Source organism: Sander vitreus, chromosome 5 (assembly GCF_031162955.1).
Source record: "Sander vitreus isolate 19-12246 chromosome 5, sanVit1, whole genome shotgun sequence".
In the NCBI taxonomy this organism is placed as follows: Eukaryota; Metazoa; Chordata; class Actinopteri; order Perciformes; family Percidae; genus Sander; species Sander vitreus.
This window is the reverse complement of record NC_135859.1, coordinates 28196206-28223575: the sequence shown is the minus strand read 5'-3', so window position 1 is coordinate 28223575 and position 27370 is coordinate 28196206. Positions and strand designations below refer to the sequence as shown.

General features: G+C 40.0%; 3 protein-coding genes across 5 annotated transcripts in view; 2 read left to right on the top strand and 1 right to left on the bottom strand.

The window, feature by feature from the left end:
* Positions 1 to 6807, top strand: part of kremen1 (kringle containing transmembrane protein 1) — a 62317-nt gene extending 55510 nt beyond the window's left edge. The window contains exons 7-9 of one of the 2 annotated variants that reach the window (XM_078251356.1): positions 2146 to 2343; positions 2970 to 3054; positions 3714 to 6807. In XM_078251356.1, coding sequence (XP_078107482.1) covers positions 2146 to 2343; positions 2970 to 3054; positions 3714 to 3873 — 443 coding nt within the window. In that variant the 3' untranslated portion in view covers positions 3874 to 6807. Of the gene's footprint in view, positions 1 to 2145; positions 2386 to 2969; positions 3055 to 3713 lie in introns of both variants that reach the window. The other variant, XM_078251355.1, reaches the window with a different exon arrangement.
* Positions 6808 to 11289: 4482 nt separating this feature from the next.
* On the top strand, positions 11290 to 21015 carry coq5 (coenzyme Q5, methyltransferase). Its single transcript, XM_078251354.1, has 7 exons — positions 11290 to 11527; positions 12668 to 12817; positions 12913 to 13137; positions 15833 to 15939; positions 16623 to 16711; positions 17740 to 17851; positions 20519 to 21015. The coding sequence occupies exons 1-7, from the start codon at positions 11326 to 11328 to the stop codon at positions 20618 to 20620; spliced, it is 987 nt and encodes a 328-aa protein (XP_078107480.1). The 5' UTR covers positions 11290 to 11325; the 3' UTR covers positions 20621 to 21015.
* Positions 21016 to 21147: 132 nt separating this feature from the next.
* znrf3 (zinc and ring finger 3) overlaps positions 21148 to 27370 on the bottom strand; it is a 72803-nt gene continuing 66580 nt past the window's right edge. For both annotated transcript variants that reach the window (XM_078251352.1, XM_078251353.1), the window contains exons 6-8: positions 27079 to 27246; positions 24891 to 24993; positions 21148 to 24776 (exon numbers count right to left, since the gene is read on the bottom strand). In XM_078251352.1, coding sequence (XP_078107478.1) covers positions 23029 to 24776; positions 24891 to 24993; positions 27079 to 27246 — 2019 coding nt within the window. In that variant the 3' untranslated portion in view covers positions 21148 to 23028. The remainder of the gene's footprint in view (positions 24777 to 24890; positions 24994 to 27078; positions 27247 to 27370) is intronic.

Below are 27370 nucleotides of genomic sequence, written 5' to 3'. Positions count from 1 at the left end.
TTCCAACACGCTTGCGTGTCGCGTGAAAAATAGGCGTCGGTCCTGTTTCTAGCATGCACACGTTTTCGGCGCGGCTCGAGCTGCGCCTGAGATGTGCGTGTCACGCAGGCAGTGTGAAAGCTCTAACCTGTTAACATGGGAGCCTGACACATGACACGCTCACACGACGCAGTCAGTGTGAAACGGCCCTTAGAATTCCTCGTGAAGGAGACAGAAACTACGCACTATAGCTTTAATGATTTTTCGAACAACTTGAGGTCTGAAAAGCATATTTTTGGTTTGATGAATAATTCGGAGAGTTGTGTAAACCATCGTCACCGGCTGACTGGATCTTTGTGAGACGTGTTCGAGGCTAATACGAAAAGGTGATCTTATAGCTGATAGATTTCTGAGATGTTTCTCTTGACCAAACCTCGCTGCAAATGAACATGTTAGAAAAATAATGATAGATGTAAGTGAGAAACATAAATATCAGCGTGTGACATGCCATAGTTTGTTTTTCAGCAGCAAGAACACAGTTCTGAAAAAAAAACAAAGGGATTTTAAATAAATCTTGTCTATGTTTAGGTGAAGTAAATGAAAGGCAGAGGACATCTTATTTAGGATATTGCTTTCCTCTGGGAACACATACATTAGATAAAATAGTCCACGCTCTCTGGCACTGTAGTTTTATGAAGCAAGCTGCCACATCTGGTGCTGTAAGCAGGTTAAAACAAACATAATTTATTGCAAACACTTTTTGAATAATGTCTGGAGCACACTGAAAAGCTCTCATCATTCTACGTTTACAGCATGCATGAGTGCGTTTGCAAAGTCAATCTGTTTCTTTACAAATGGAGTTAGTACGGTATTAAATATTCACTCGTGACTCTGCTGTATATACTTTCAACAGCATGATAAACATGATGTATCCGATTGCATGCTTGCTGCAGGAGCCCAGTTTATACCCACGGCCACGGCAATGATTACAGGGGCGTTAGATGATGTGTCCTCAACTTAGATATTACAACAACATGACAGAGCTTTTCCTGTAATACATAGAAATAGTCACATTTTTAAGAGGTTTGATTAATTTGATGATTAAAAACAAAAAGAAAACACATATAACACTGCACTGCGAACATTACATGCTCACAGGCTACAGGCTAATTTCCGTTGCGGCCCTCTGGTACTGTATAATACTTGTTTAACACACCACAAGATAAAGCAACACATCATCAAGTGCAGACAATAAAATCAGCATATAAATAGCAGGCGGCTTGGTTATAAAAAGGTAAAATTGAATATGCTACATGGTGTTTGTAACCATTTCTTTTCTTCTACTTTAATGCTCTGTGATATGTCACATTTCAGAGAACTGTAAAAGTGTGTCCATTATGGCTGAAATTAAGTACATTAACAAGATTAATAAGAAGAAGATAGAAAGACTAACTTCATTACTAAGACTGACACGATTCATACTTTGCAAAATGTAAAAATGAGTAATATATTTCCTTCAATAATCATGGCAGTTTGTTTGCCACCTGCTCTGAATTTCCACCCTCTACCTTTTGTTCTATGCTTTAATTTTCATGGATTAATTATATGCAAATTACACCGAGCTAAATAAAGACTTACTGTTGTTGTTTGTTTTTTATTGACAAATATAAAATAATTTTAGTTAATTTTAAAGCAGCCATAATGAATATTTTTGTATAAACAATAGATCATGTGACTACTTGTATATGAAATTGGTCACATAGAAAGTTGTCATCCAACTCTGCAGCTCCCCTCAGCTCTATGGAGCATGTTAGCGTCATTTAGCTCATTGTTTTGGTTTTCTGGCTTGCAACTTAACTGTTATGGTTCATTCTCACTACCAACCTCAGTGTATGCTACATGCCTCGCACCCAACAGACAACAGACAAAGTTAGCAACTAGCTGGTGAACATACTGTAGTGGAGCATTTAGCTGCTAAAAGCCAGATATTGTTGAGACCAAAACAGAGCTAAAAGATGAGTGAACATTGGACTTCCTTTTGCTAGAGTTGCTAAAGTTGCTCCGTATCTGCTTGATGTGTCAATAAGCAACCTTGATAGTTTAAGAAACATCATCCAACTGTGTCTGTGAACCTGTCCAAATCAGCTCTTCTTCTTGTTTCACCAGCACTGAGAAGCCAGGACACCAGAACAATGGAGGCTGAAGGAGATGAGGAGGATGAAGGAGAGGACGTCTCCAGCACAGCGGGGCCCCAGCTAGCTGGCGCCATCACCGAGAGATCCAACAGCACCTCGAACGGACGTTCCTCCCAGATCCTCTACGTGATCACGTCCAGCCCCGGTAAACCGGAGCACAACATGCCAGGTCAGTGGGCTGGACGCGGCGAGACCACCGGCCACAGCGCTAGTATGTTAACACCCATGATACATTGCACCTCTCTCTACCTCTGCAGGGATGTTGTGGAAGGTTTCTTTGAGCTACAGCCCCCATTATGCATGACCTGGTTTCTCTGAAAGTATTAAAATCATCTTAGTTTGATGAGAGGCTTCTGGAAGCTTGGGCCCAGAGGTACTTCCTGTGATCACACATATAAGTAATGCTACTTGACGCATGTTTTTGCCTGTCAGTGACTCATAACTGAAGTTACTTTTGGTCTCCCTGCTGATCACAATCAGGCCTCTTGTCAAAGCTGCACAGGGTGGCCTGGCATGTTCTGTGGTTTTTACTTCCTTCAAATATCACTCTTTCCAAACTCCGAGCGCTCTGTCTCAAAGGGCTATCCGATGTATTTCTCAACCAGAAGAGAACAGATGTGCGTCGAGAATGCATCACCATTTCTTGACAATTTTCTGGCTAAACACTGCTAACAGGTTTGCCAGCAGTGTTTGAATAATCCTTCGCTTGCTCATCCCTGCAGTCTGCTTCAGTATGATTTTATTACCGTGATTCAATATCTGATGTCTTGTTACTGTGTTGCTCCTTCTCTGTAGTGTGGACTATTTACGCCCTGGCTGCTCTCCTCATTCTGACGGTCATAGCCATGGTGGCGAAGCTTCTGCTGCATATGACGGTCAAGTAAGTATGAGGATGTTTGAGGTGTGCATGATCAACCAAGCATCAAATGTCAAAGCATTAATCTATAGTATTTTGCGTCATTTATGTTATATTGGAAAACGATGAAAGAATAGGATGACATTTATACATTTAAGTAAGTGATTTTAGTCCCAATGTGTGTATTCTTTCTGTGATTATAGCGTCTTACAATCTTACAAAATGAGACAATCTCAGGGAAAATGAATGCATCCATTAAGTCACGTTCAGTCAAGCTTCAGTCAAGAGGGACTTCCTATGATCCCACATACAAGTAATGCTACGTGACGCTTGTTTTTTCCTGTCAGTGACTCATTACTGAAGTTACCGCTACACAGGGGAAATTCAGAGATTCCCCTCATTGTAACAACACAGTAAAATGAAAGAATAAAAAACAGAGAAAGGAAAGTTGTCTAATGAACACCTTAAAATTACTGATATTTGTTTCATCATTTTCTTTAAGTAGAACATTTATTTTTTTAGTTTTGAAAATTTTCTTTCTGTCATTGAATTTTTCTTTTAACCCTTTCCATTGTTCTCATTTCTAATTCTTCTGTACCATCTCTGATGTTCTATTACTCTACTAAATTCTACTATTTTCTCTCTGACTCTTCTTGTTCTCTTTTCCTCATTTTCCCTCTCAGGTCTCCGAACATCCCAACGGTCAGCAGTTCAGACAGCTGCAGCCAGAGCACAGCATCCTCTGAGCCTTGGATCATCCTGTACCGGCCTTCCACCATCTCCCTCTTCAAAAAGAAGCTAAAGAACCACCACGGCGACCTCAGCCCCCTGGTGGGAAACTAGCACCACTGCTGCGCTCCACCGTTAACCAAACGCTACTGCCACCCACAACTACTCTGTACAAGGGCCGTCAGATGCCAGGTCCTCAGACAATGAAACTATAGGAGGCGCTACGCCAACAAGCCAACAACTGAGTGACTAATGACAACTGACTGACTGACTGCTACTAAATGTCCCGTGGGCCGAAAGTGGCTGGGCCCTCCCATCCTGCTCAGCACCAAAGAGGAAGGGGACATGCAGGGCTGTCAGTGGCCTCCGTGTGGGAGAGGAGAGCGAAGGAGTAGATGGAGGACGACCGGCCGCTCTGACAAAAATACAAGGACGCTTTTAACATGCAGGAAGCTTCTCTGGTTCAGCGAGGCCCCATTTCCATCACCCATGGATGTCCCTAACAATCAACATACCTCCAAAAACCCTTCCAGACTGCAGGCTCACCAGTGAAAACACAACATAGCCGGGTGCATATTAACGGCTAACTTCACTGTCTGTGTTCAGTTTAGGAAACAGGGAGGTTTACCTCTTCCTGGTGTTTCAGAGTCACAGCGGCAACCAAATCGTCATCAGCATTAAGGAAGGGATGAAGACATGGAGTCTTTGATACACACACACACACACACACACACATACACATAGCGTGTAACACTTAACAGCTTAACAGTTTTGTATAACTCTTCTAACTGCCTCATGAGGACGATGAATACTTGCTGCAAAAAACCAGAATTCTCCCATCCAAAGAGTTATATATTTATTTGTCTTTTGGATTCCTTATGCAAAGTACTAATGTTTCTTTTTGATGTGTTTAACATGACAACTAGCTTTCTGAGAAGAGGGAAACAGGACATGGAAACGATACACGGAAGGTAGATATCACAGCACTTTGGGGATGAATCACTTGCCGTAAAATGAAAAGATCAGAGCGAGAGAGAGAAAGAGCACGCTCTCCCACTTGTTCACTCAGAGCTCATGTGGATTTGGGTGGAGAGATAAGTAGCGTCGTTCACTGGGGGAGTTGGGGGGGGGGTTGGTACAGTTTGCAGACAAACTGCCATTTAGGGAGGCTTGGGAAGATCTGAGGGCTTTTTCTGCTCGATTGTGGGTGGGAGTCTTTCCGGTTTGATGGTGTTCAAGTGCCTTAAGGATCTCCTCTTCCCTTGTCTCAGATGCAGAACATCTGTTTCTTTCATGGTCCCTCACAAGAGTCTGCACTTCTTTAAAATCAGCGTGGATGTGAAGAGATTCATTCAAAAATAGGATTTCTACCACTTAAATGTAAACATCTTGTACAGTGATTGAAAGCATCAAATATTATATTATTTTTAAACATAGTGCACTCAACTGAACACCTCTCCATACTGGATCTTTAAAAAAAAAAAAAAACAAACATGATGGACATTAGATGATTAGATGATTTTGCTTTTTTTTTTTTCAAAATGAACACATAGCCTTTTGGAATAGAAGTCTTTATGTAGTATAATGGACAAGGCTTTAAAAGAAATCGTTTCTAATTTCTGTGTGTGCTCTTATGTGTAGTCTTGGACATTTACTGAACATATTGTTCACATTAAGTTGTCTTTTGATTACAGGGAGGGGGGGGGGGGTATTGTTGTATATTATGTAATTCAGTGTGGGAATATTTATGTCCGCTCTTTCATTTTGTGTCTAGCCAAAGCATTTAAGAGACCCATCTAAGTACTTCCTAGTCAACTTGGCGTAAAGGTGAAATGCATTTTTTCTCTCCTTAGACAGCCGTAAATTGCTTAAATTCTACAAGACACTGCAGACTTGGAACTCTTCTACTTGATTTCAGGCCAAAAGGTTGAACGCAAACAATATACCCAGACAGAAATATATCCAAAAGCACTCAATGGTACTTGGTACTATGCACAAGGTTTGTAGCTGTGATAGTTTTCTGTGCATTGCTGTGACATTTAAACTACTTGTGAAAGGTCAAAATCTACTAGTTGGCCATTGGCATTGGCCTTTCCTGTCTTGGGACTGAATGTTTCTGCAGATGGTCACCCCAAAAAAAAAATGTTTTATCACTGACAGGAGAAAATAAAAATAAAGGTTTGAAACATCAATGCACTTACATTTGCTTCTACTTACAAGATGAAATAGTACTTATTCCCTTTTGCATTCAATTTCAGTGAAAAGAAAAAACGTACTTGTGCAGCAACCTGAGCACTTGAGACAAAAGGTTATATTTTACACATGATGCAGCATCACAGTGACATCGAAGATTTATAGTTTTCCAAGAATAAGACAGAATTTGATTCCTATGAAAAAGATGGAGAACCTTTCTTTCCCAATCAGAAGTTTATAAAATGTGACTGTGTGCTATATTCTGCCTGTCTGCTCAACTGTAACTCATGTTAATTATTGCAAGACAAGAGCACATGCCCTTAGGTCTGTGATGTTCAGAGCAGACCATGCGTAGAGAGAGGGAGAAAAAAACAGCATAGATGTGAGAGTGATGGGAAATTAATGTGTGTTCAAATCAAACACAAGCTAACAAAATCTGACAGTTAAAATCTAACAAGGGCATATTTCTTTGGATTGCCTGGTGAATTATGCAAACTCCCATTTTCTGTCCCGTTCTCCAGTCAGTCGGAAAATTCCACGCTATCTTCTGAGTGGTGGAAACTGTCGTTTCCCAAACTGTCGTTTCCCAAACTGTCGTTGATGTGAATGTCCTGTAGTTCTCGATGACATGAAAGCAACACCAGAAGCCCAGTGGGAAATGACCTGGAGGGGCCAAAACATTGGTTTCATGAAATTGTAAATAGCAAAATAGTGAAATGTTTAATTTATACAGTAAATTATTGTTATTTTGTATGTGAATGGGATATAATCTATCTTTTGTATAAGTGAAGTATCTTTGTAGTTTTATTTAATGTGTCCTGGTTGCAAAATAAAACACTGTATGCATGTTTCTTACGCTTGTGTTGGTCTTGTTCTTTTGTTTAATCAAACACCTTTTTTCTTTCATATTCGCACACAAATGTTATGTACCCAAGTGGCTGAGAAGCATATGGGCCACAAAAAAGGGATCAAGGTAATCTCATTGCTTCAGTCTTTTCCATTCAGGCTGCAGTGTGAGCATGGTGGGACATCTGCACCCCCTTCTCCTTTTATTTCTTTATGTGGCACTAAATACTTATCAGATATGCAAAATGACTCCCAGACTGTATGGAGATGCACACACATGGAGGGAATATTTGGAGTGCCATGTGTAACCCATTGGTTCCCCTCCGGGATGAGGTCAAGCATGCAACCTGCACATTTTAGAGGGTAACAGCAGGAGTTCAGCTTTACAACTGGAACACGACAAAAAAAAACATTGAAGGACGTGTAATAAGCTGGAACACTTGGGATGTTTGAAATGATGATTTCTTAATTCATTAAAATGTGTTTCTGTTTCTTTCATCAAGTGCTCACTTTGTTGAAGGGCTGGTTTTGTTTCGGAGGAACTGTGCAACAGTATGTGCTCGCTATTCTTTGGAGAGACAACAGGATCCTGTGGAAGTGCATGTGCAATAGCGAGGGCTCACAATTTGTCAAAAAGACAAAGTTGAAACTTTCTAGGTTTCCTGAAAAATGTTGTGACTGTAAAGCCTCCAAAAATCCCAAATCGAGTTACCTGTGACCCTCTGATACTTCTGACTGAGACACAATTTACAGCAAAAACCTTGTGCAGAACTTCTTTAATAATTGAATTATCATGTTGATGCTCTACATTGAAAAGTCATTCAGAAATCAGGGAAAACGGAGAGCTTCGGGAAGGGCGGGACAGGCCTACTGGCAGCCTTCTTCCCCAGTCACTGAATGATATAATCAGTAGCCTAATATTGTTTATGAACAAAGTATAGAAATTGCATATATGCCAACTGAATCATAATGAAATAGGGAACACTAGTTAGCAGTTCACATATGCAGAATATTCATAAAACACCCACATCAGGATAACCACACCCAGCACGGTGTTACTGGCCTTATAGTTTTACCACAGAGAAAGCTGATGCCAAGGCACTAAGCCACACAATATTATTTGCCCAACGACAACATCAACATCTCTTTAGTACCAAGCGTGCAGGGTCTGAATTAATCAATAAACAATATCTTACTCTGTAAAACCAACAACAACAAAATATCATCCCCACTCCAGTTTGACCACAGCATGAATAAAATCCGCTGTATTGCTGGTTTATCCCTCACACTAAGATCAGCACAACAGCCACAAATCCACCAAACTAGTTTCTCCATTAGTCACTGTCACAAACATGGAGAAACAGAAATTTACCGAGGTTAAACCCAAACAGTGGCGGACTCTGTCTGTTTGAGAAAAAAAAGGCCACCAGCTGCATGCGGTGGGGCACCAGACCAGTGTACACAGAGTTACAAAATAAAAAATAATATAAAAACAAAACAAAAAATATTAAATATTGCAAGAGTAAACATTACAACAACAATAAAACAATCAAATGCTAAAAAAAATAAATAAAAAAAATCGATAAAAGTCAATAGAATAAAATTAAATAAAAATAAAAACCAGGAATAAAGATAATGTAAAAAACAATTATTCATCATGTAATGTTCAACATTACATGCTTTTTTTAGCATAGGGCAGCCTATATGGCATTGAATCATGTTTTTTTTTTCATCTGAAGGGCACCATAGAGGGCACTTTATCCTGCTTTCGGCTTCAGGTCATTTGGAAAGTGTTTCATCTTCTATAAGAAACACATGCATTGCAGTAAAGCAGAGATCTTCAACAGGGGGTCCGGGACCCCTAGGGGGTCCTCAGAGTCACTGCAGGGAGGACTCCAAATTATTGTTAATTTTTGAAAGTTAAAAAAAAAAAAAATGAAAATGTCTTAACATGAATCCAACGTATTATTAGCAAATATAAATCCCCTCTGCTTACTGGCCCATAGGTAAGTTAGGCGTTACTATGGAACCCACACAACTTCTAAGAAAGGCCGCCCTTCAATAGCATTCACAGACTTGGCCAGGTGTCCATGCTTACGCAAGGTAACGCAACCCGATTTGTACAGGTTCTATCCCCTGACCAATCGGCTATCCTAACCTTAACCACTCAAGGTCAATGCCTAACCCCAACCAATGAGCTGCTTCGTAGGGCGGGCCTTTCCTAGAAGTTACGTGGGTTCCATAATTACGCGTAAGGTAGCTATCCACAGATACAGTTAATAAGGATTCACTGTGCCACATGTATGTTTAACATTAACAGATTTATAAAATCATGCCAACAATTATTATTTTAATAGCTAGTATAAAGGCTGTAGGCCACCCTACATGTTTTTGTAGGCCCAGTTTAATATGCAACTTAATTGTATACAATATATGTAGTAGGGTGTCCCTCCTCGTCTCTCTTTCAGTTGAGGGGGCCTTGGTTTAAAAAACGTTGAAGACCCCTTCAGTAAAGGAAACTGGAAGCAGAACATTGTAAATTATTCTCTTACTCCCTCTACTGGTGATATGATGTTTGAGCACATTTCCTAAGCGTACCCCAATAATGATGCTTGGCACCAATAGTAGCCTAGTAATCTGTTTTTGCTTCCTTGGGTAATACAATAATCCTTTTTAGCCACAACATGCCTAAATATTACTAAAAATGTTGAATGCATGCTTTAACTTAAAATACTGTTGGTTTTGTAGTACCTCCTACATTCATTCTCTGTCATCCATACAACCACAGGAAGATATCAAATCATTGTGGCCCTCCCATTGACCTCAAAATGTGTGTTTTTTTTTCTCAATAGCAATTGTGCAGCTGTAACAATAATCCTTAGCTATAGACTCAATCACCACTCCTCTGGGTCCCTGTGGAAAAAGCCTTGGCCTGCAGACCCCCCCTCCGGTCAACCTTCCCATAGCCAAGGAAATGAGAGCGATGTAAGCTGATTCCTCTGAACCTGATTCGACCAGTAATTAAGGCAACAATGGGACAAAACATGGCAGTGTCTGGTTACTGTCAGAACGAGAAAGTGAGAAGAATGGAAAACAAAACCTGCCACTTTCTGCACTCAGGGTACTGAAGTCAGGTAGATTAGGAGAGAGAGAGAGAGAGAGAGAGAGAGAGAGAGAGAGAGACTGTTAGGGAAAAAGGAGCAAGTCTCACTTGATGGATTTGGAAAAGAACTGTGTGAAAGAGGTTTACTGGCTGTGCAGCGACTTGTCTGTTTTGATCCTCCTTGCTCTGCAATATCGTCTATGACCCTGGTGTAATTAAGGCGCTGTCATGCCCTTCAGTGGTTTAGAGTACATGCATTGGCCTGTTTAATGCTTGAGATTTTCCTTCTATATTATTGTAGCTTTATGCTGCTGAAAGCTGTTTATATACACTACCTTTTCACCTCTGCCTTCAGGACATTTGATTTGTGCTGAAAAAATAATCAAGAACCATTAAGATTTTGTGTAATCATTGAAATAAATTAAAATTAAGTCATTTACTGTGCAAACATTTTAAATATTCACAGCAGCTCCAGCTTCTCAAATATGATGATTTGTAGCTGTTTATGTCATTGTAAATTGGATAGACTGAAGCTCAGATGGTAGAGCTGGTTGGCCATTAATTGTACAGTTGGTGATTCGATACACTGCTCCTCCTGTCCACATGCCAACGTGCCCTTGAATAAGACACTGAACCACAAAGAAAAAAATGTAAGGTAATAATATCTCTGAGTTCTAGTAAAAAAAAAAAAAAAAAGGGGGGGGGGGGGGAGAATTCATCATCATTGTTTGACATTTACACTAAATGTATCAATTAATCAAAATAAATGAAAATAATCTCAGTGGCAGCTCTACAGTTAAAAGAACAGTTAACAAAGTGATCATCTGACTCAGATAATTTATCTTGGTCCTATGATAATGAATGAGTAAATGTAATTCGATTCATAGTTCCACATATCTAGCCTAAGGGCCAAGAAAATGTACACATCCAATAGGCTACACTCAGCTGCCCATACATCTTGCAATCATGAAGGTTATAATGCTTAGTTTACCCTCATTTCATCAGCAAAACTTGCATGTTTTTATTTACAGTATATCTTCACATATTTGTTTGACAACGACTGTTTCTCTGTAGTCTAATTGTTGTGCATATTTGTAATAGCCTAAAACTTGAAACAACCAACAGGGTAGGGGATAATATGTTGCTGTAAAGTAGGCGTATGTATGAAAATATACAATTAGAAATTGTTCCTTGTTCCCTTTTTTCTTTTTATTATTTATTTGCTTTTTTTTATTTGCTATTATTATTTTTTTAATTTTATATATTTATTTTTGACTATTTTTCTAACTTTCTTACCTGCGGTTGCCCCTAGCATGTTTATTTTTTGCAGTTTGTTTGGTCAAAATCACGGTCAAAATGCAATGAAGATGTTTCCGTCGCCAGTGAATGACGACGACAGACGCATAGTTGCATAATCAGGCAACATGGCTGCATCCATGAGACTATTGCTTCGTCGGGTGATCCGTCTTTCGCACAGATATAACAACGTTACCGCTGCTGGAGTTTCAGCTCGGTCAGGTTGCTGTTGGGCACCGTCGACCTGTCGTTGTTTCAGCGATGTAGCCGGAGACAGAAGTACGCATTTTGGGTTTGAAACGGTGCCAGAGACCGAGAAGGCGAAGAGAGGTGAGCAATAGCAAAACTATTCTCAGAGTCGTTCTATATCATAACAAACTTAATTGTAAAATGTTGCTATTTAAAAGTAAGTTGCCTTTCTGTAAATGTATTCACGGTTAGGGACGGGATTTTAGATGTTTTTGGAATCGTGAGGATTTGCTGGATTATTCGGCATACTATTGATCCATGAAGTGACACGCCAATAAAACCTCTACGTAAACTTTTTAAAGGTCATTCCTTGTAGCCTGACAAGCCAGACCCACATCAAGATGTTGGGTTAAAATTACATTTTGCTGCCGATAGGGTGGGGTCTAGATTTCTAGGCTACATTCCTTGTGCTTTGCATTAATATTTAGGGGGAAATGTACCAACAACAAAAAAAAACTCCAAATAAAGTGGTGTATTGTGTATGCCGAATTTAAACGGGGTAGGCTGTAATTAGTCTAACGTTTTAAGTCGTATTGTAACTGTAGTGTTGTTGTTTTCAGAGGTAAGCAAGAGATAATTTATCAAATTTACACGCAGCATATTATTGTCAGACTAATGTTTTCTTGAATTTTCTGGGATCTGCTGTTTACTTGTGTGTGTTGGTTAATATTTACTGAACGTTATAGTTCTGAACATGGACTTTCCTCCATCAAAGTGGTGCTTGCCAAAGTTTAGGTAGGTTCATGATAGGAATATAAAACAATTCCCTTACTTATAGGCACATACTGTATTTAACCATACCTTTACTATATACACATTTAAATAGTATAGATGTTATGACACCAGACATCCCATTATCCAATTACATAAATACACTTAAAAATAGATAATAAACTAGATTACTTGTTGGAAGTTTGATACAAACCCCGATTGCAGAGTACAAAAGGATGCAGTAAACTGAACACATCACACTATATTTATTGACATCAAGTCCAAGTTTATTTGTCACTTCAAATATAGAAAAACACAGTTAGAATGAAATACCACTTCCACTGCACCACAAAACGTAAAAGCATCAAGGGAAAAAACATTTCCAAAACATCTGAAGTATATTGGTGCATGAAAACCTGAGTGCGATAGAATATCTGAGTTTGTTCAAATGATAAATGCAGCCTAAACAGCTTCCAGTGAGACCGATGATCTCTCTTCTTGCTTTTTCAGTGTATAAGGTGTTTGAGAATGTGGCACAGAAGTATGATACTATGAACGATGTCATGAGTCTGGGGATTCATCGACTGTGGAAGGACATGCTGCTGCACGCCATGCACCCACAGCCCGGGGCGCGACTACTGGACGTGGCAGGTGGAACAGGTAAAGCAGTTTGTGTGCACCTCTTGCATCACATTTACATCCCCCACTGGTGGTAAACACACTTCTGTTTTGTTGGTGATGATCCTCCCCTGCAGGTGACATTTCCTTCCGTTTCCTGGAGTACGCTCGTTCTCAGCAAGAACGGCAGAAGCGGAGGACGGCGCGATCTATGCAGACGCCATCATCGCAGGACATTTCCAACAACTACTTCACAGAGGACGAGGACACGCCCCAGGAATCCAGGGCTGTGGTCTGTGACATCAACAAGGAGATGCTGAACGTGGGCAGGAAGAGAGCCGACAGCATGGGCATCAGTGCTGGTAAACTTTTGATTGTAAAACTTGTGTGTCAGGTGTGCCTGAACAAGACTTTTGGTCCGTGCGTTTTCCCTCAAATTGGGACCGTACAATACAACAGATCTGCCACACATTTTACACTTAGGAAGATTTCATAATGTTTGACACTGTCATAGAAATGTTAATTTAACTATATGTTTATTGAAGTCGTAGCCATGGTATAGGTTGTGTTTCAACACTTGGGGGGCACATATTAAGCGGGGGTCTGGGGGGGTCCTCATTTCCTGCATTCTGGTGAATTTGTCTGTACCAATATGTGCCTCTTCTGCATTAATTTATGGTAGAATGCACCTGTTCTAAATATTGACGGGGATGTGTCCAACATTAGAAACGCATATTAATGTAACCAAGTCCAGTAAAACACCACTTCAGTTTCCATGTTTTGGCAAAACCCATATTACATTCAGTGGCAGGAGCCAGGAGGAGTCATTATTGGTGAGCCAATGAATCTAACCTAAACTGTCTGTCTGTAACAATCTCTTAATCGTATTAAGACAGGTTGAATGTATTTGTTTTCATCTTTATTTCAATTTATCACAAATGTAAAATTGAAGAGCAAAGTGAGGCAAAACTCTAACATACAAAGTTTTAGAGCATCCCCTCTCGCCTGCATGTGCAAGAGAAGAGGTAGAGACGCTGACGACTCTGAGCAGCATGGGAATAAATTACAACATAATAGATCTGTGTGGATTTCCCGCTTTCCCCCTGATGGTCGTAATAACTCACTAGATTTGTCGTTACTCTCTTTTTAGAAATAAAGTCGCTAAGTCTGAAAAGTCGCTAAATCCAGCGAGAAAGTTGGCGTGTGAGTAGGGTTGCACGATATTGACAAAATGTGATATTGCGATACCGATTATGAATATTGCGATATCAATATTAATTTCCATATTTTTAAACGTATGTAAAATTACTAAAGTTACGGGAAAACGCATCAAAATAGATTCATAGCAAATTAAACAGGTTTTCTTACAACACAAGGTTTATTTCAACTGACTGTCATATTGGACTGGTCCAACATGAATAAATAAATAAGGACCATGTCTACAGAACAGGACATGTTTTACTGGTTGTACAGTATAAAATATATAAATAAAGAGAACAGGACACAACTTTTCTTTCTCTTCTCTGATTCGTTCCATTTTGTTGTTCATCTATTTCTTCACTTACACTGTCTGTTGAAATATGCACACACACGTCACATGGTACGCTCCATAGGGTTTGTCACGTAGTGGACCCGTGCGTTGACGTGCACTAACGTGTAAGTGGCACGGTAACTGGCCAATGAAACATGATCATCAAATATTGCATACTTATTGCGACACTTTCGATATAGTGCGATAACGATATTGAGTCGATATATCTTGCACCCCTACGAGTGAGTGAGGGAGGGAGGGAGGGAGGGAGGGAGGGAAGGAGGGAGGGGACGGGCATAGCTACCTTGCCACAAAAGAGTCATTGGTTGTATGAGCTCATAATTCATAAACACATAAAACATTTGGCAGTAAACAAAGACCTGTGGCTGATAAACAGACCCGTGATTATAGCCCAATAGCCAGGCCCTAAGCATGCTCCTGGGGCTGGGTAACAAACCTCAAACTTTAGTAAGAACCGACTAAAATGTGTCCGTAATAACACAGAGTATCAAATTCTGTCCAGTGTTGAAAGATGCCATCGATATCTTGGTCTTGTTTAGGGATTGTTTGATCAGATACGTTCAGATTTATACCCTGTTGAGATAACTCAGTCAGTACAGGTGGCAATGTTAATAAGTTAAAAAACAGTCCTGCATGAACAACAGACGCTGATTAGAAACGTGAATAACTTAATAATTGGAAATATGAGATATGATCAAAGGCATAATGAGGTTCTGTAAAATATTTGTATGCAAATGTATCCAGTGAAATAAGCTGTGTTTACTGAGCTCAGAGTGTAGCTGTGGAGTTATCATTGAAAACTCTACAGCTGAAATTGGATGTCAACAGTCTCAGATAATTTTTATGAATGGAATATGAATTAAATGTGTCCAAACATTCAAATCACACTCCTGAGCACAGCACACTGACAGAGCAATTGGATTTTAAGTGTGTGAGAGTTCTGTGCAGCCATGCATGACCTGAACAGAGTACATAATAATTGTTGCGGGATTACGAAACCGAGCTATTGGTATGAAACTGTCACAAGTTAACAAACTGGAATTAAAGCTACAAGTGCATCAAAACTGTGATTAGGGCTGGGCGATATGGAGAAAATCAAATATCACCATATTTTTGACCAAATACCTCGATATCGACACCGCAATGATATTGTAGTGTTGACTATTGGTGCTTTCACAAAATATTTACACAATGAGATTTTTTGATAAATAATCACCAGTAATGTGGATATAATGACGAAGTGGATAAAGGCAAATAATAGAACAGTTACAACAGCCTGATAAGTTCAGAAAATGACACAACTTTACTATAATGCAGCCTTTAAAACAAGGAAAAGACAACACTTATGCCATATTACGATATCCAAAATCTAAGACGATATCTAGTCTCATATCATGATATCGATATAATATCGATATATTGCCCAGCTCTAACTGTGATCAAGAAAGCAAAGTTAAAATGAAGACAGTCGACAATTTTTGACTGTCTGTGCCTGTGTGCATCAGGTCTGTCGTGGGTGGTGGGAAATGCAGAGGAGCTGCCCTTTGATGATGACCAGTTTGATATATACACTATCGCCTTCGGCATTCGAAACGTCACCCATATAGATCAGGTATCTGACTATTACTACGGCTTTTCTGTAATGCACAGATGATCCCATGAAGCTCTGCACTGATCTGCAGTGATACCAGCCTGTTAGTAGAGCAGGGTTAACAGCCAGTGTGTCACATTGTGTCTCATTAAGACACTGCGCTGCTACCTGCCTTATAGACACTAGTACTGTTTGACTGGGATCTGTTTGATCAAATGGGTTTGTCAGAACAATGTGCAAATAAAGAAATCTGTAATAAATCTGTGCAATATGTTGATTCACATGCTTAAATAAAAAGTAATTTTAGGTTACACTTAAGGTTACATTTCCATGTCTTGCACAAGCATTAAGAGGACTCACAGTTGAACTTATTTTTGTGAAATGTATTTAGAGCTGCAATTAAGTTTCCATTATTGTATGACAGTTTGTTTTATATTTAACAGATTTGTTTTGTAAAGTGTATTAAGTGTCAGAAATGTATGAAAGATGCCTTTGCACTTTTGCAGAGTCTAAGCTAGCGTCTTTGAATTGTCCAAAATCCCAATTATACTCAGTTTACAATGACATTGAACATGAAAAAGCAAGCAAATCTTCACATTTAAGAAGCTATAACCAACACATATTTTGCTTGATAATGACTTAATTGATAATTAAAATTGTTGTTAATTTGTTGTGTTTCTTTGGCTACTCATGTCATTTCTTAGGCACTGCAGGAGGCTCTGCGGGTCCTGAAGCCTGGTGGCAGGTTCATGTGCTTAGAGTTCAGCAAAGTGACAAATCCTGTATTGGCAAGGTGAGGAGTGTTCACATGATGGATGACTTGGTGTAAATATGAATCAATCTTGTGAATCTCAGAAGGTCTCTGTAGATTTATTACTGCCATCACAAATCCTACCATAAATTCAAACGGCTGCGACTTGTTTTTGCTCCTGGAGGTTGTGTGCAAAGTGTTTATCCGAGCTGCTGTAAAAATGAATACAAAGTTTTTTTTCAGTCTCACCATATTCTAGGAGCAATGATTTGCATTTAGTGACTTTGTTAAATGTGGTACATGTTGCATGCATCATCTGCCAAGTGTGTTACTTACTGAAGAAAAGAGGAGAAAAGAGATCCCGCTAAATTAAGACATTTCCCATAAATGTTCAGCTTTACTAAACACAAATGTGTTTTTGTTCAGCTTTTGTGTTCTTCCATGATCATCACATTTTAGAAACTCAACAACCATTTACTTACTGTGTGGTTTAGACGAACAATGCCCTTCTCTGGTTTTGTACCTCAAAGCACTTCAGCAGATTGCCTGTTAAATCTGACCGGGCTGCAAAGTACTATAGAGCATGGAGAGCCAACCTTGTGCCATGGAGGGCCAATGGAGGGTTTCAGACTCCACCCTCAGATTAGCACTCCTTCAAGTGGAGAGGAAAAATCCATCAGTAAAATCAAAACCTGCAGACTGTTGTTGCTCCATGGCTCATGGTTAACTACTGCTGTAGAGTCTTGATGAGGCTGCCAGTCTTTTATGCGATTGTCTAATAATTCCACATATTTACAGATATATATGTAATTGTTTTAATGGGTTTGACTTGATACATTTTTTTTGACTTTCTTAAAAAGAAATGTGTTTGACTTGATAAAAATGAGCATTACATAAAGTGCTGTTTAACTTCATGTAATGAAACCTTTTTTGTGTAAGAAGAACACATCACGAGCATAGGCTTAGTATATAAAAGATTTTGGAAAAACTAGTAGATTGGCAGTTGGTTTAAGCTCTGAGAACGGAGCTTTTGGCTACCCTGGTAAATTATATCCGGTTCCATTTTTCAGGATTTATGACGCATACAGTTTTCAGATGATCCCAGTTTTGGGAGAGGTGATTGCTGGAGACTGGAAGTCGTACCAGTATCTGGTAGAAAGCATCCGCAAATTCCCGGACCAGGTGAGAAAAATATCTTCTTATATTTCTGTCTCCCCATTTCATTCATTGCTACTCTCACTTCTGGCATGATTCACCTCAAGTTAGGGTTATTTTAAATTTGTTTTTATAACCCCTTTTGATACAGATCTTATTCAGTGTATATGCAGAAATCATGAAATGAAATTTAAAACATTTTAAGATGCCATCATTGCCACATTAAAGTTCTTATCAGCATCACACTTCAACTTACATTTACTATGTGTTGATTGTAACATAGCACAACTAAACAGTCTTAATTTAAACAGCATTGGACCACAGAATCAGTGCAACATAATGCAGATAGACGGGGGGGAAACAAAGCACAAGAGAATGAATAGTGCCTAACCCAGTAATTAATATCAGTAATACACAAAAACAAAAAACTCAATCTTGTTCCCTATCATGTCCCTGTCAATAAAACGTCCTATAAAGACATAGTATAATATGTCATCATAAGTTTTAGTATAGTAGGTCATAGTATAGTATGTCATAAAAAGACAGTATAGTATGTTATAAAATGTCATAAAAAGTCATAGCATAATATGACATAAAAAGTTTAAAGGGGTGATAGAATGATTATATAGGGTATTTCACACTGTTCCTTAAGGTCTCCTAATAGGGTATGTAACATTGGTTGGGCTGAAAGTTGCTCTGCTATTTTATGCGTCCTTAACTACCCTGTGAATATGGCCCTATTTGTAACAAGAGCTTTTCTTCCAAATATGGTATGCTCATGAATATTTAGATGAGCTGATTGGTTTGAGCGAACCACATACACATCCATTGGAGACTAGACAGCAGGTCTCATATTTCAGGGACTGCAAAGTTATACATTGTCTGCTATTTCGTTATTAAATTCACTTCTGAGACTTTTTTATGTGAGAAATCAACTATATAAAGCTCAAATATGGGCCGTTTTACGAAAATTGATGGCTAATTGCAAATTTGGTAAGACGTGTCGGACTTTAGGAGCTCCACACAGTCTGACGAGAAAACGGCAACCTCCATACCCAGTGAAAGTCACCGTTTCTCGGTTACTGGACTACCGGGCTCGGAGCTCCGCGGAGCTGGCTGGCTGCCAGCTGCCAGCATAACTAGAGTATATTTACAGTTTGAATTTCGTCACGCCTCTTAAATAACATCTACCCCAAGGTCTTATAAAGCTAACAATGGTGTCCGATTTCAATTGAATGCATTTTTGTGAACATTAGCTAGGGATTTCGTTAGCTGCTACTGTCCACTGTTCAATCCTATGGGTAAAGATCGCGGCTAGCTGCAAGCACTGGAGCTCCATCAGGACCTCTGCATTTTGTAGTCCAGTAACCCAGAAACGGTGACTTTGCGCGGGTATGTAGGACACGCCAGGCGGCGAGGCAGCACCGGCCGCTGTCACGTAGCCTGCTGAGCTCCTGCTGAACTGCGACACACAGTCGGACACAATTTGCAAATAGCCATACATTTTCGTAAAACGGCCCATATTTGACCTCTACATAGTTGATTTCTCGCAAAAAAAAGTCTCAGAAGTGAATTAGTAATTAAATAGCGGACCTCTGGAGATCTGCATGACCTAGCTAGATTCAGAAGACTAAGCTGACCTCAGGTCAGTGGTGTAGCCAATGCAAATGTTGGGGCGTAACAAAGACTAGGAGTTGAGATGCTTACGTCAACTTTTAGCTTTGGTCAGATTTGCCCGTTTTCAGTGGCAGTTTCAAAATGTGAGATTTGCATAGTAACGGGGTATCAATGGGATTTTGAGCTTCTATGTATGTCCTATTTACCCACCGAACTGTCGTTATTCAACTATGACAAGGTAAAATCGGTTTTGCATTCTATCACCCCTTTAAGTATAGTAAGTCATAGTATAGTATGTCATAAAAAGGTCATAGTAGTGACCGGGTTGGTTCAGTGGGTAGAGCAGGCGCACATATACTGAGAGGCCTCGACACACAGGTCCAGAGTTTGAGTCCGACCTGAGATGATTTCCTGCATGTCTTCCCCCTCTCTCTCTCCTTTCTCACCTAGCTGTCCTATCAATTAAAGGCAGAAAAGCCCCAAAAAATAATCTTTAAAAAAAAAAAAAGGTCATAGTATAGTAGTCGTAAACATTCTGGTATAGAATGTCAAAAAGTCATAAAAGTTCTCGTAAAGTATGTCATGAAAAAGTCATAGCATAATATGCATAAAAAGATCATTGTATAGTATGTCATAAAAATTCATAGTATAGTATGTCATAAAAAAGTAATAATATAGAATGTCAAAAAAGTCATAGTATAGAATGTCATGAAAAAAATCATAGTATAGTATGTCATAAAAAGTCATAGTATGTAATGTCATAAAAAGTCATAGTATATAAAAAAATTTGTAAAGGGGCAAATCAGAAAGTGGAAAAAAAAATGTTTTTCTACTGTAACCTGATAAATGGTGTGAATGTTGAATTGACTAACAAAATCTTTGCCAATTAATTTGGTGTTGATTGACTAATAAAGTAATTGTTTCAGAAGTTTTTGCCACATTGCCAATTTACATTTCTTCAAGCTTGTTATCCTTTTATCCGTTTTAATTATTTGACACCACTCTGACTATGCAGTAGTGTCACTTTGTGGATTCAATATTGGTGAGTGATTTCCGTTTGTGCTTTTGCTTCTGCAGGAGGAGTTTAAATATATGATCGAGGATGCAGGTTTCTACTGTGTGAAGTACAACAACCTCACCGGTGGAGTTGTGGCACTTCACTCAGGTTTCAAGCTGTGAGATGCACTCTTGACACCTGTAAGTAAAAATAAAATGCAAAAAGACTAAAAGCCTAAAGTGTTTTAGGCTTTTCTGCCTGTATAACAATCTGTCTGCGAAGTTCTCATACATGAGTTTCAGAGCATTCATTCCCAGAGCTCCTCTCTGTAGATGTCGCTACAGTCGCAGTTCAGTGGACATATGTATTAATTTATTTTCCTGCTGATGGTCTCGGTTCAATTAAACTATAGTTATAACCAATGTTGGTGTAAAGAATGCCTCACTGAAAAACAAAATGTCACTGTATCTGTAGTATAGTACTACTGGCAAGTGAATTAAACCATGGAATTGCAGTTAGTTTTGAATATTTTTTGTATCATTTACTTATGGCAACAAATAATAAAATTTGATCTCAGCATCTGAATGGATTATTCCTACAGCTACGGAAGGCAAACCAATTAATATTCCTAATTATACTACTAACTCTTAGAAAGCATAACATAAAAATCTCAGAGCAGATAATAGAAAGGAGGACACCACAACATGAGTTACTTGAATAAAACTGTATATTTTACAGATCTTTGTACACTTTAATTACAAAACTGTATGGTACTAAAGTTTTAAAATCAGTTTTTTGGTCAGAGAAGATTTAATCGTCTTGTGTGCAATTACCATGTATATACAAAGTCTCATGTTAGTGATTTTTCTCAAAATAAAAAGCAACCAAATAACTCAAACGTTCATACACTCTGAACATAAGACATGGCTTAAAGATAAATATATTAGTAAATAAATATTCAGAGAACATATTTCCATTCATGAAATGTGTTTGCTATACAGGTACAGAAATATACACGGATTGATTTCTAGCCTTTTTTTAAAACATTTGTAATGGTAATGACAGAAAATAATTATATTCTTAAAAAATATTAATTTTTGTACACATTTTTAATCTTCTTAAGTGCTAGAAACAATGACAAAAAAAATTAAATAGTGACTCAAGTACCCCAAAATGTTATATTTGCAGTAGGTACATATCTCTATGCAAAAGGCAAGATTAGATTCTCACTTGATTACAGCACTGGGTTAACCTATAAATAGGGTTATTTCAGAAAGTTTTCCTCTGTAGAGAATGTGTATATTTCATAGAAACAGTATAAAAAACAGTCTGCAGGACAAACAGAAAGGCATGAATGACAAACATTGATATCGAGAGTATGTATTATGCATGGCACGATATTATTAAAACGGATACACTGTGGTATGTATAACTGCATCATTTAAAAAAAAAAGGAAAAGAAAAAAAAAGTCACAGTACAATAAGGAACCCTTATGAAAAATGAGTCTTTTCCAGCTACTTTCCTTTGGCCTTTTGATACACGCTAGAACCTTTTTAAAGATATTTATTAGAGCATGCCTCATTGAGGAAATTGGGTAAGTGACAGCAAGAATACAGTTTTAAGGGCTTCCAAACAAGAGGTAGAGTGCTACACTCTACTTCTGAAGAAATCTACCAACCCCGAGACACTGTCACTTTCGACTGGAGTTCATCTAAAAGTGGTGCAGCGTCTTTTAGATTTTGCTACAAATCGCTTACCAGCGTAAGGCTTTCATGTTGCTCTGGCACATCTCATACAGGTAGGCCACTACTGGACAGAAATGTAATGCATAAAACAAATTCTGTATTATATTGAATAGAGACCAGTGTCAGCCTTGCATTCACATTTCTATGCATTTTTTCTGTAATATATAGCTTCTTCTCCTCAGAGAAATGTGTGGTCTCAGACACTTAGACCTATTTCCCTGCTTTTGAAAAAAGTAAAAGAAAACAAAAACAATCATGTCTTTCTGTTTTGGTATAGCTATGTCCGTACAACCTATTTGAGTTGGTGGTTGAAGCTTTACAGGCAGTCAGTGTTCATGTGCGATGTTTGTGAATTAAGAGTGTACTTATTTTTTTTTTATTTTTTTTTTTAATACAGAAAAAAAAATCTCAGATTCCTAGATCTTGCACAGAAGGTGGAATCTAGATATCTTATTCTTGACATAATCTGAAAAAAAATCTCACAAGAAATGGGCCCGGATTACTTAGGCCTAACCCTTGATGGCAGCAGACAGTCTGCAAATAGATGCCAATACCAACCTACTTCTAGTTTCAGTTAACAACTTCCATCCATATTTGTAGTATCACTTTGTCTCAGTGCTATGGTAACATAGCTTGGTGCTGAGGCGTTTGTGGCCACAGGAATGAACTTGATACAATGTCTAGAAATGACAGGCCATTTCAGTAGAAATCCACACAATCGAAGATGAGAACATTCAGCGCTCGGAGAGCAAGGTTAGAACAAGGCAGCTGAGGGTTTTAATGATTGACTGACTTGGTACCAAATACATACTTTTGACTGAGTCCCTTCTCTCTGGGCTCAAGTTCATATACCCAGACCTCCCTTATTTGTTGAAGTACTGCTTCCCAATGCAGTGGGACAGGCAGAGAGCTGAGGGTGGAACAAAGCCCGGGTCTCCTCCTCCTCCTGAGGGTATGGCAGACCTCTAAACTGTCCCGAGGTGAAATACCCCTCCCTCGGCTCGTGTCGCTCCTCCGTCCGAACCTCTGCCTCCACTGTGACACTAATGGGCAATAAGCTGCTCTGGGTTTCTGCCCCTGTGGCTAATTCATAATCTGTGTCCTCGGGAATTATGGGTATTCTCTGGTTGAGTTCGCAGCAGCCCTGTCCAGAGCAGGCCTCCGAGTCCGCATACTGCACATTAACAGCGTAGTCCTCGGTGTAGCGCCCCGTTGTGGCCCTGTGCACCTTCATCTCTTTATAGAAGCAGCAGGGCAGCCCTTCGTAGCTCACCTGCTCTGAGGAGGGGCACATGTGCTCAGGAGCAAAGTAGTTCTTGGAGGTTGAGCTCTGAAAGTCCACCCCCCTGTGAAAGCGTGCTGTGGCCAGAGGCCCAGCTTGGTCCGAGTCCTGCCCTTTACACTCCACACTGGGAGGAAGCACCTCGAAGCAGCAGCTACAGGCTGCAGCCCCGAGCTCCCCCGACTCCTCCTGTGCCCCTGTTCCCCTGTCTGCTCCGGTAGCCTCTGGAGCCCCGGCTGAGGTAGTGCTAATGTTGCTGTTCTCCCTGGGTTCCAGTGATGAGCGACTGCTGTAGTTGGGCTCCAAACTGCAGTTGGAGAGGTGGTCCCCCGAGTTATATCCCGAAGCTCCTGGAGGGAGCTGTAGGCAATCATGTCCCAGGGGAATAGGGGATAACGAGTCCTCAGCAGGAACTGTGGTGCAAGCAGCAGTCCCTGCTTCCCCCACGGAACCTCTACACGGACTCTTACTCCGGTAGACGTAAGGGTCGTAGTCGCTGCTCAGTGAGCTGCGGAAGGTAGAGCAGCTACCGTACACCCCCTGGTTGCTGACCTCAGTACAGTCCAACATGGAGTCGCTGGAGGAACAGTGGCACTGGCCTGAGCTGCTGCTGCTGCTGTCGCTGCCAGGGCAGTCGGCAAGGTAACCGCTGCACACTGAGCGGTGGCCATGGTAACAGCCCAGGCCAGAAGTGCTGCCGTTCTCACCTATCCTTGAAGAAGAGGCAGGTGCCATGTGTACCACTGTGGGGTATAACAACCCCTGCTGAAAGGCCCTGCTGTGGTGGCCCTTGTGGGCCCCTCCTCCTCTACCAAGCTGCCCTGCCATAGCAGGCCCTTGGCCACCCTCAGGCTGTTGAGGGAAAGTCAACCCCTGAAAATAGTAGTGCTGGTACATAGTCTCGTACTGCGAAAAGCAGGCTGCTCGGGAAAAGTTGCGACCATGGAACTTGGGTCGTTTAAAAGCAGCATGATGCGGCTGTGCTGGGTAGGCTGGGGGTCCACGGTGTTCTAATCCGCAGTGGTGGGGGTTGAGTGAGTGGTCCAGATGGAGGGTGGGGTGATAGCTCCGGAGAAAGGCAGACGTCGATTGGGGTGGGTACAGACCTTGAGGATCTGGGTGCTGGTCCACCGTGAGCACGGTGATGGGGTTGCCGTGATGGTCCATGCTGGTTCTGGTTGGGTAGGCTGTCACCTGGCCAGCACGGTGCACCCTGCCGGGATAATGCACCGGCAGGACCACCCGCTGCCGGCTGTGGACTGGGTTGCCAGGGTCCATGCACGCTGGTCCTGGATTTCCCTTCTTTTGCTCTGTGAAAAGAAATAACGTAACATTTATTTTCACAAAGGAAAATTAACTTCATGAATGAGTATTTTATCTGAACTTAAAAGCAAAATTGTCAGAGCTGCTATGCCCCAACTGACCGATGATGTTGTGTCTACAGTGGGGACAGGTGTGATGCTGGAGCAACCAGGGATCGACACATTTCTTATGAAATCTGTGAGCACAGGGGATAACTCGCAGCTCCTGTAGGGGAAAATACAACAAGATTTAATAGTCAGATTCTACCTGCACCGTCAGATACAAAGTACAAACAGCAGATATTTAGGCTACATATCAAATTATTGTGCCATGTATTTCAACTACAGCGATTATAATATTGGGACATTTAAATGTCAAATGTTTAAGTATTTCCAATTAATATTGGTAATTTGTGTGCTAAATAACTTCCTACATAAAAATTAAAAAGGTCCGCAATGTCCCCTAACAGCAAGTGGACAAAAACATCTACATGTAACAACATCTTCCAAAAACATCTAATACCCAAACAAGTAAGGCAAGCGCTCAAAACGTTGTTTTTTTCCTAGCATTTTTCTCTAATTAAATAGCAACAGTCCTGCAGTAATCCTGCAGTATTTTTGTGAAAACAATATATATATACACACATATATACACACACACACAAATATTTTTGTTTTATTTTATGGCAAACTATATTATGGATTTTTTTATGCCATTGTTTTGTCATACTATATTAGGATTTTTTTCGGATGTTTTCATGACATACTATACTAGGATTTTTTTAAGTCACAAAAGGGTCTTTAAACGGTATTAAATTTAACTTTAGGATTCCTGCATTCCTGAAGTAAGTCAGGGCAACTCCCAAAGTTACAAAGTTTCTGCATAATGACAAACTACAACAGGGTTTCATTTCTCAGAAGGTGAATAAATATTCGAGCAGCTGAATGTCCAGAAGGTGGCAGCAAAGCTGTACAGAACTGTCAATTGTGGTGATGGTTTTGAGTCTTCATCAAGTTTTTACCTCTTGAGGAGGCAACTTCACATCATGCCACAAACAAAACTCTTAACTAGATGCCACACCACAGTACAAATACAACTTTGATGCTCAATGTCACCACTTTCTGGAACAAAACAAACAAGAGGCTTACACTTGAGGATTGATATGAAAAGAATGCAACACTTTGTATTCAGATGGAGACTTGGCCTGGAGGAATTCCAAGACAACAGCAGGGGCACTATGAATATGAATTATGATATTCTTCTCCAGTGAGAGCTCTTTCACTGCCATAAATACTTTACTCCATGGCTTAATGTGACTCATCTTTGGGCTCTTTTCCACCCAAGCTTTTGTTGCTTGGTTCACTGCTCAATAAGCGCTTTGATGCCATTCAGCCTTTTATATCGCCACTTCCTCTGTGCAATCCTGGCGCCATGCTTTGTTGTGTTTTCTTCTCCTTACCGTAGAGACACATAACCACAAAAAAAAAAAAAGTTTGTCCCTGCAGATTCCGTGTTTAGGATGAGCAATGCTATTACAGTAAACCCTCAAAGTTCAAGATTAGGATACATAGTTTGACAATGACTCCTTTTAAGGATTAAAGAAGGCCACACTGGGAAAACAGGAAGCATAACCACAACCCAATGCACTCTGGGTACCGTTATCTCTCCAGGTGCTCTCAAAGACTGAACCAAACATCTAAAAGGCGCCGGAAAGAACGTCACTGAAGACCGCAGGACTACGGTCCCCGAGCACATCAGGGGAACTTCCATTCTATTGTCCACAGAACTGCATTATGTTTCATGTCTACAGAATATATTATGAAAAGAAAACATGCTCAGTGGGTAGACGACCACACTAACACTGCCAGAGTTAAGAGTTTTGGCTCCCACATGGTCCACGAAGTATTTGGGATGCAAATGGTGAAGTGATTTTTACCTGGATTTCTGTATTAATTAACCAATATTCTCCTGGCTTTTAAAAGTCAGAATAAGTTCTGAAACCCTTTTTTTTTTAATTTTTTTTATTTAATTTAATTTTCTATTTTGTTTTATTTGAAGTACAAGTTAAGTTAACACAGTTTTAAGTGTTTTGTCACTTTTTTGCAAAATAGTATACATGCATATGAACATAAAAACAAGAAATGTTTACTTTTGTATTCATTGTAAGAGCTGGTATAACAACCTATATAGTAAAGCACAGTTTATGGAGCTGTTATACCACTGTTTGCATCATACCGTTTAGATTTGAAAGTCAACAAAGCAGATAAAGTCAGTCCTTTAAAATCAAAAGGACAAAGTGTCTTTTCTTACCTCCCCATCAATGTACTTTTCCAGACAGATGGCGCAGTCAGAGGTGGAGCTGCTGCTCAGTGAATCAGAGGCTCCACAGCTGCTCTCGCGCTGGCCCTTTCCTTTAGCCTTAAACTTTCTCGTCTCCATCTTTTCCAAGGCTTGGATGGCCATTCTGTTCATGGAGCTCTGTAGTGGGGAGGAAGGTGGGACATGTTCAGTGGGGATATCTGCATGTTTGATTAGCCACATTTCACTTCTATGAATACCCTTTTAAAGATCTGTAGAGTTTAACATGAAAGTCAGCAAACGT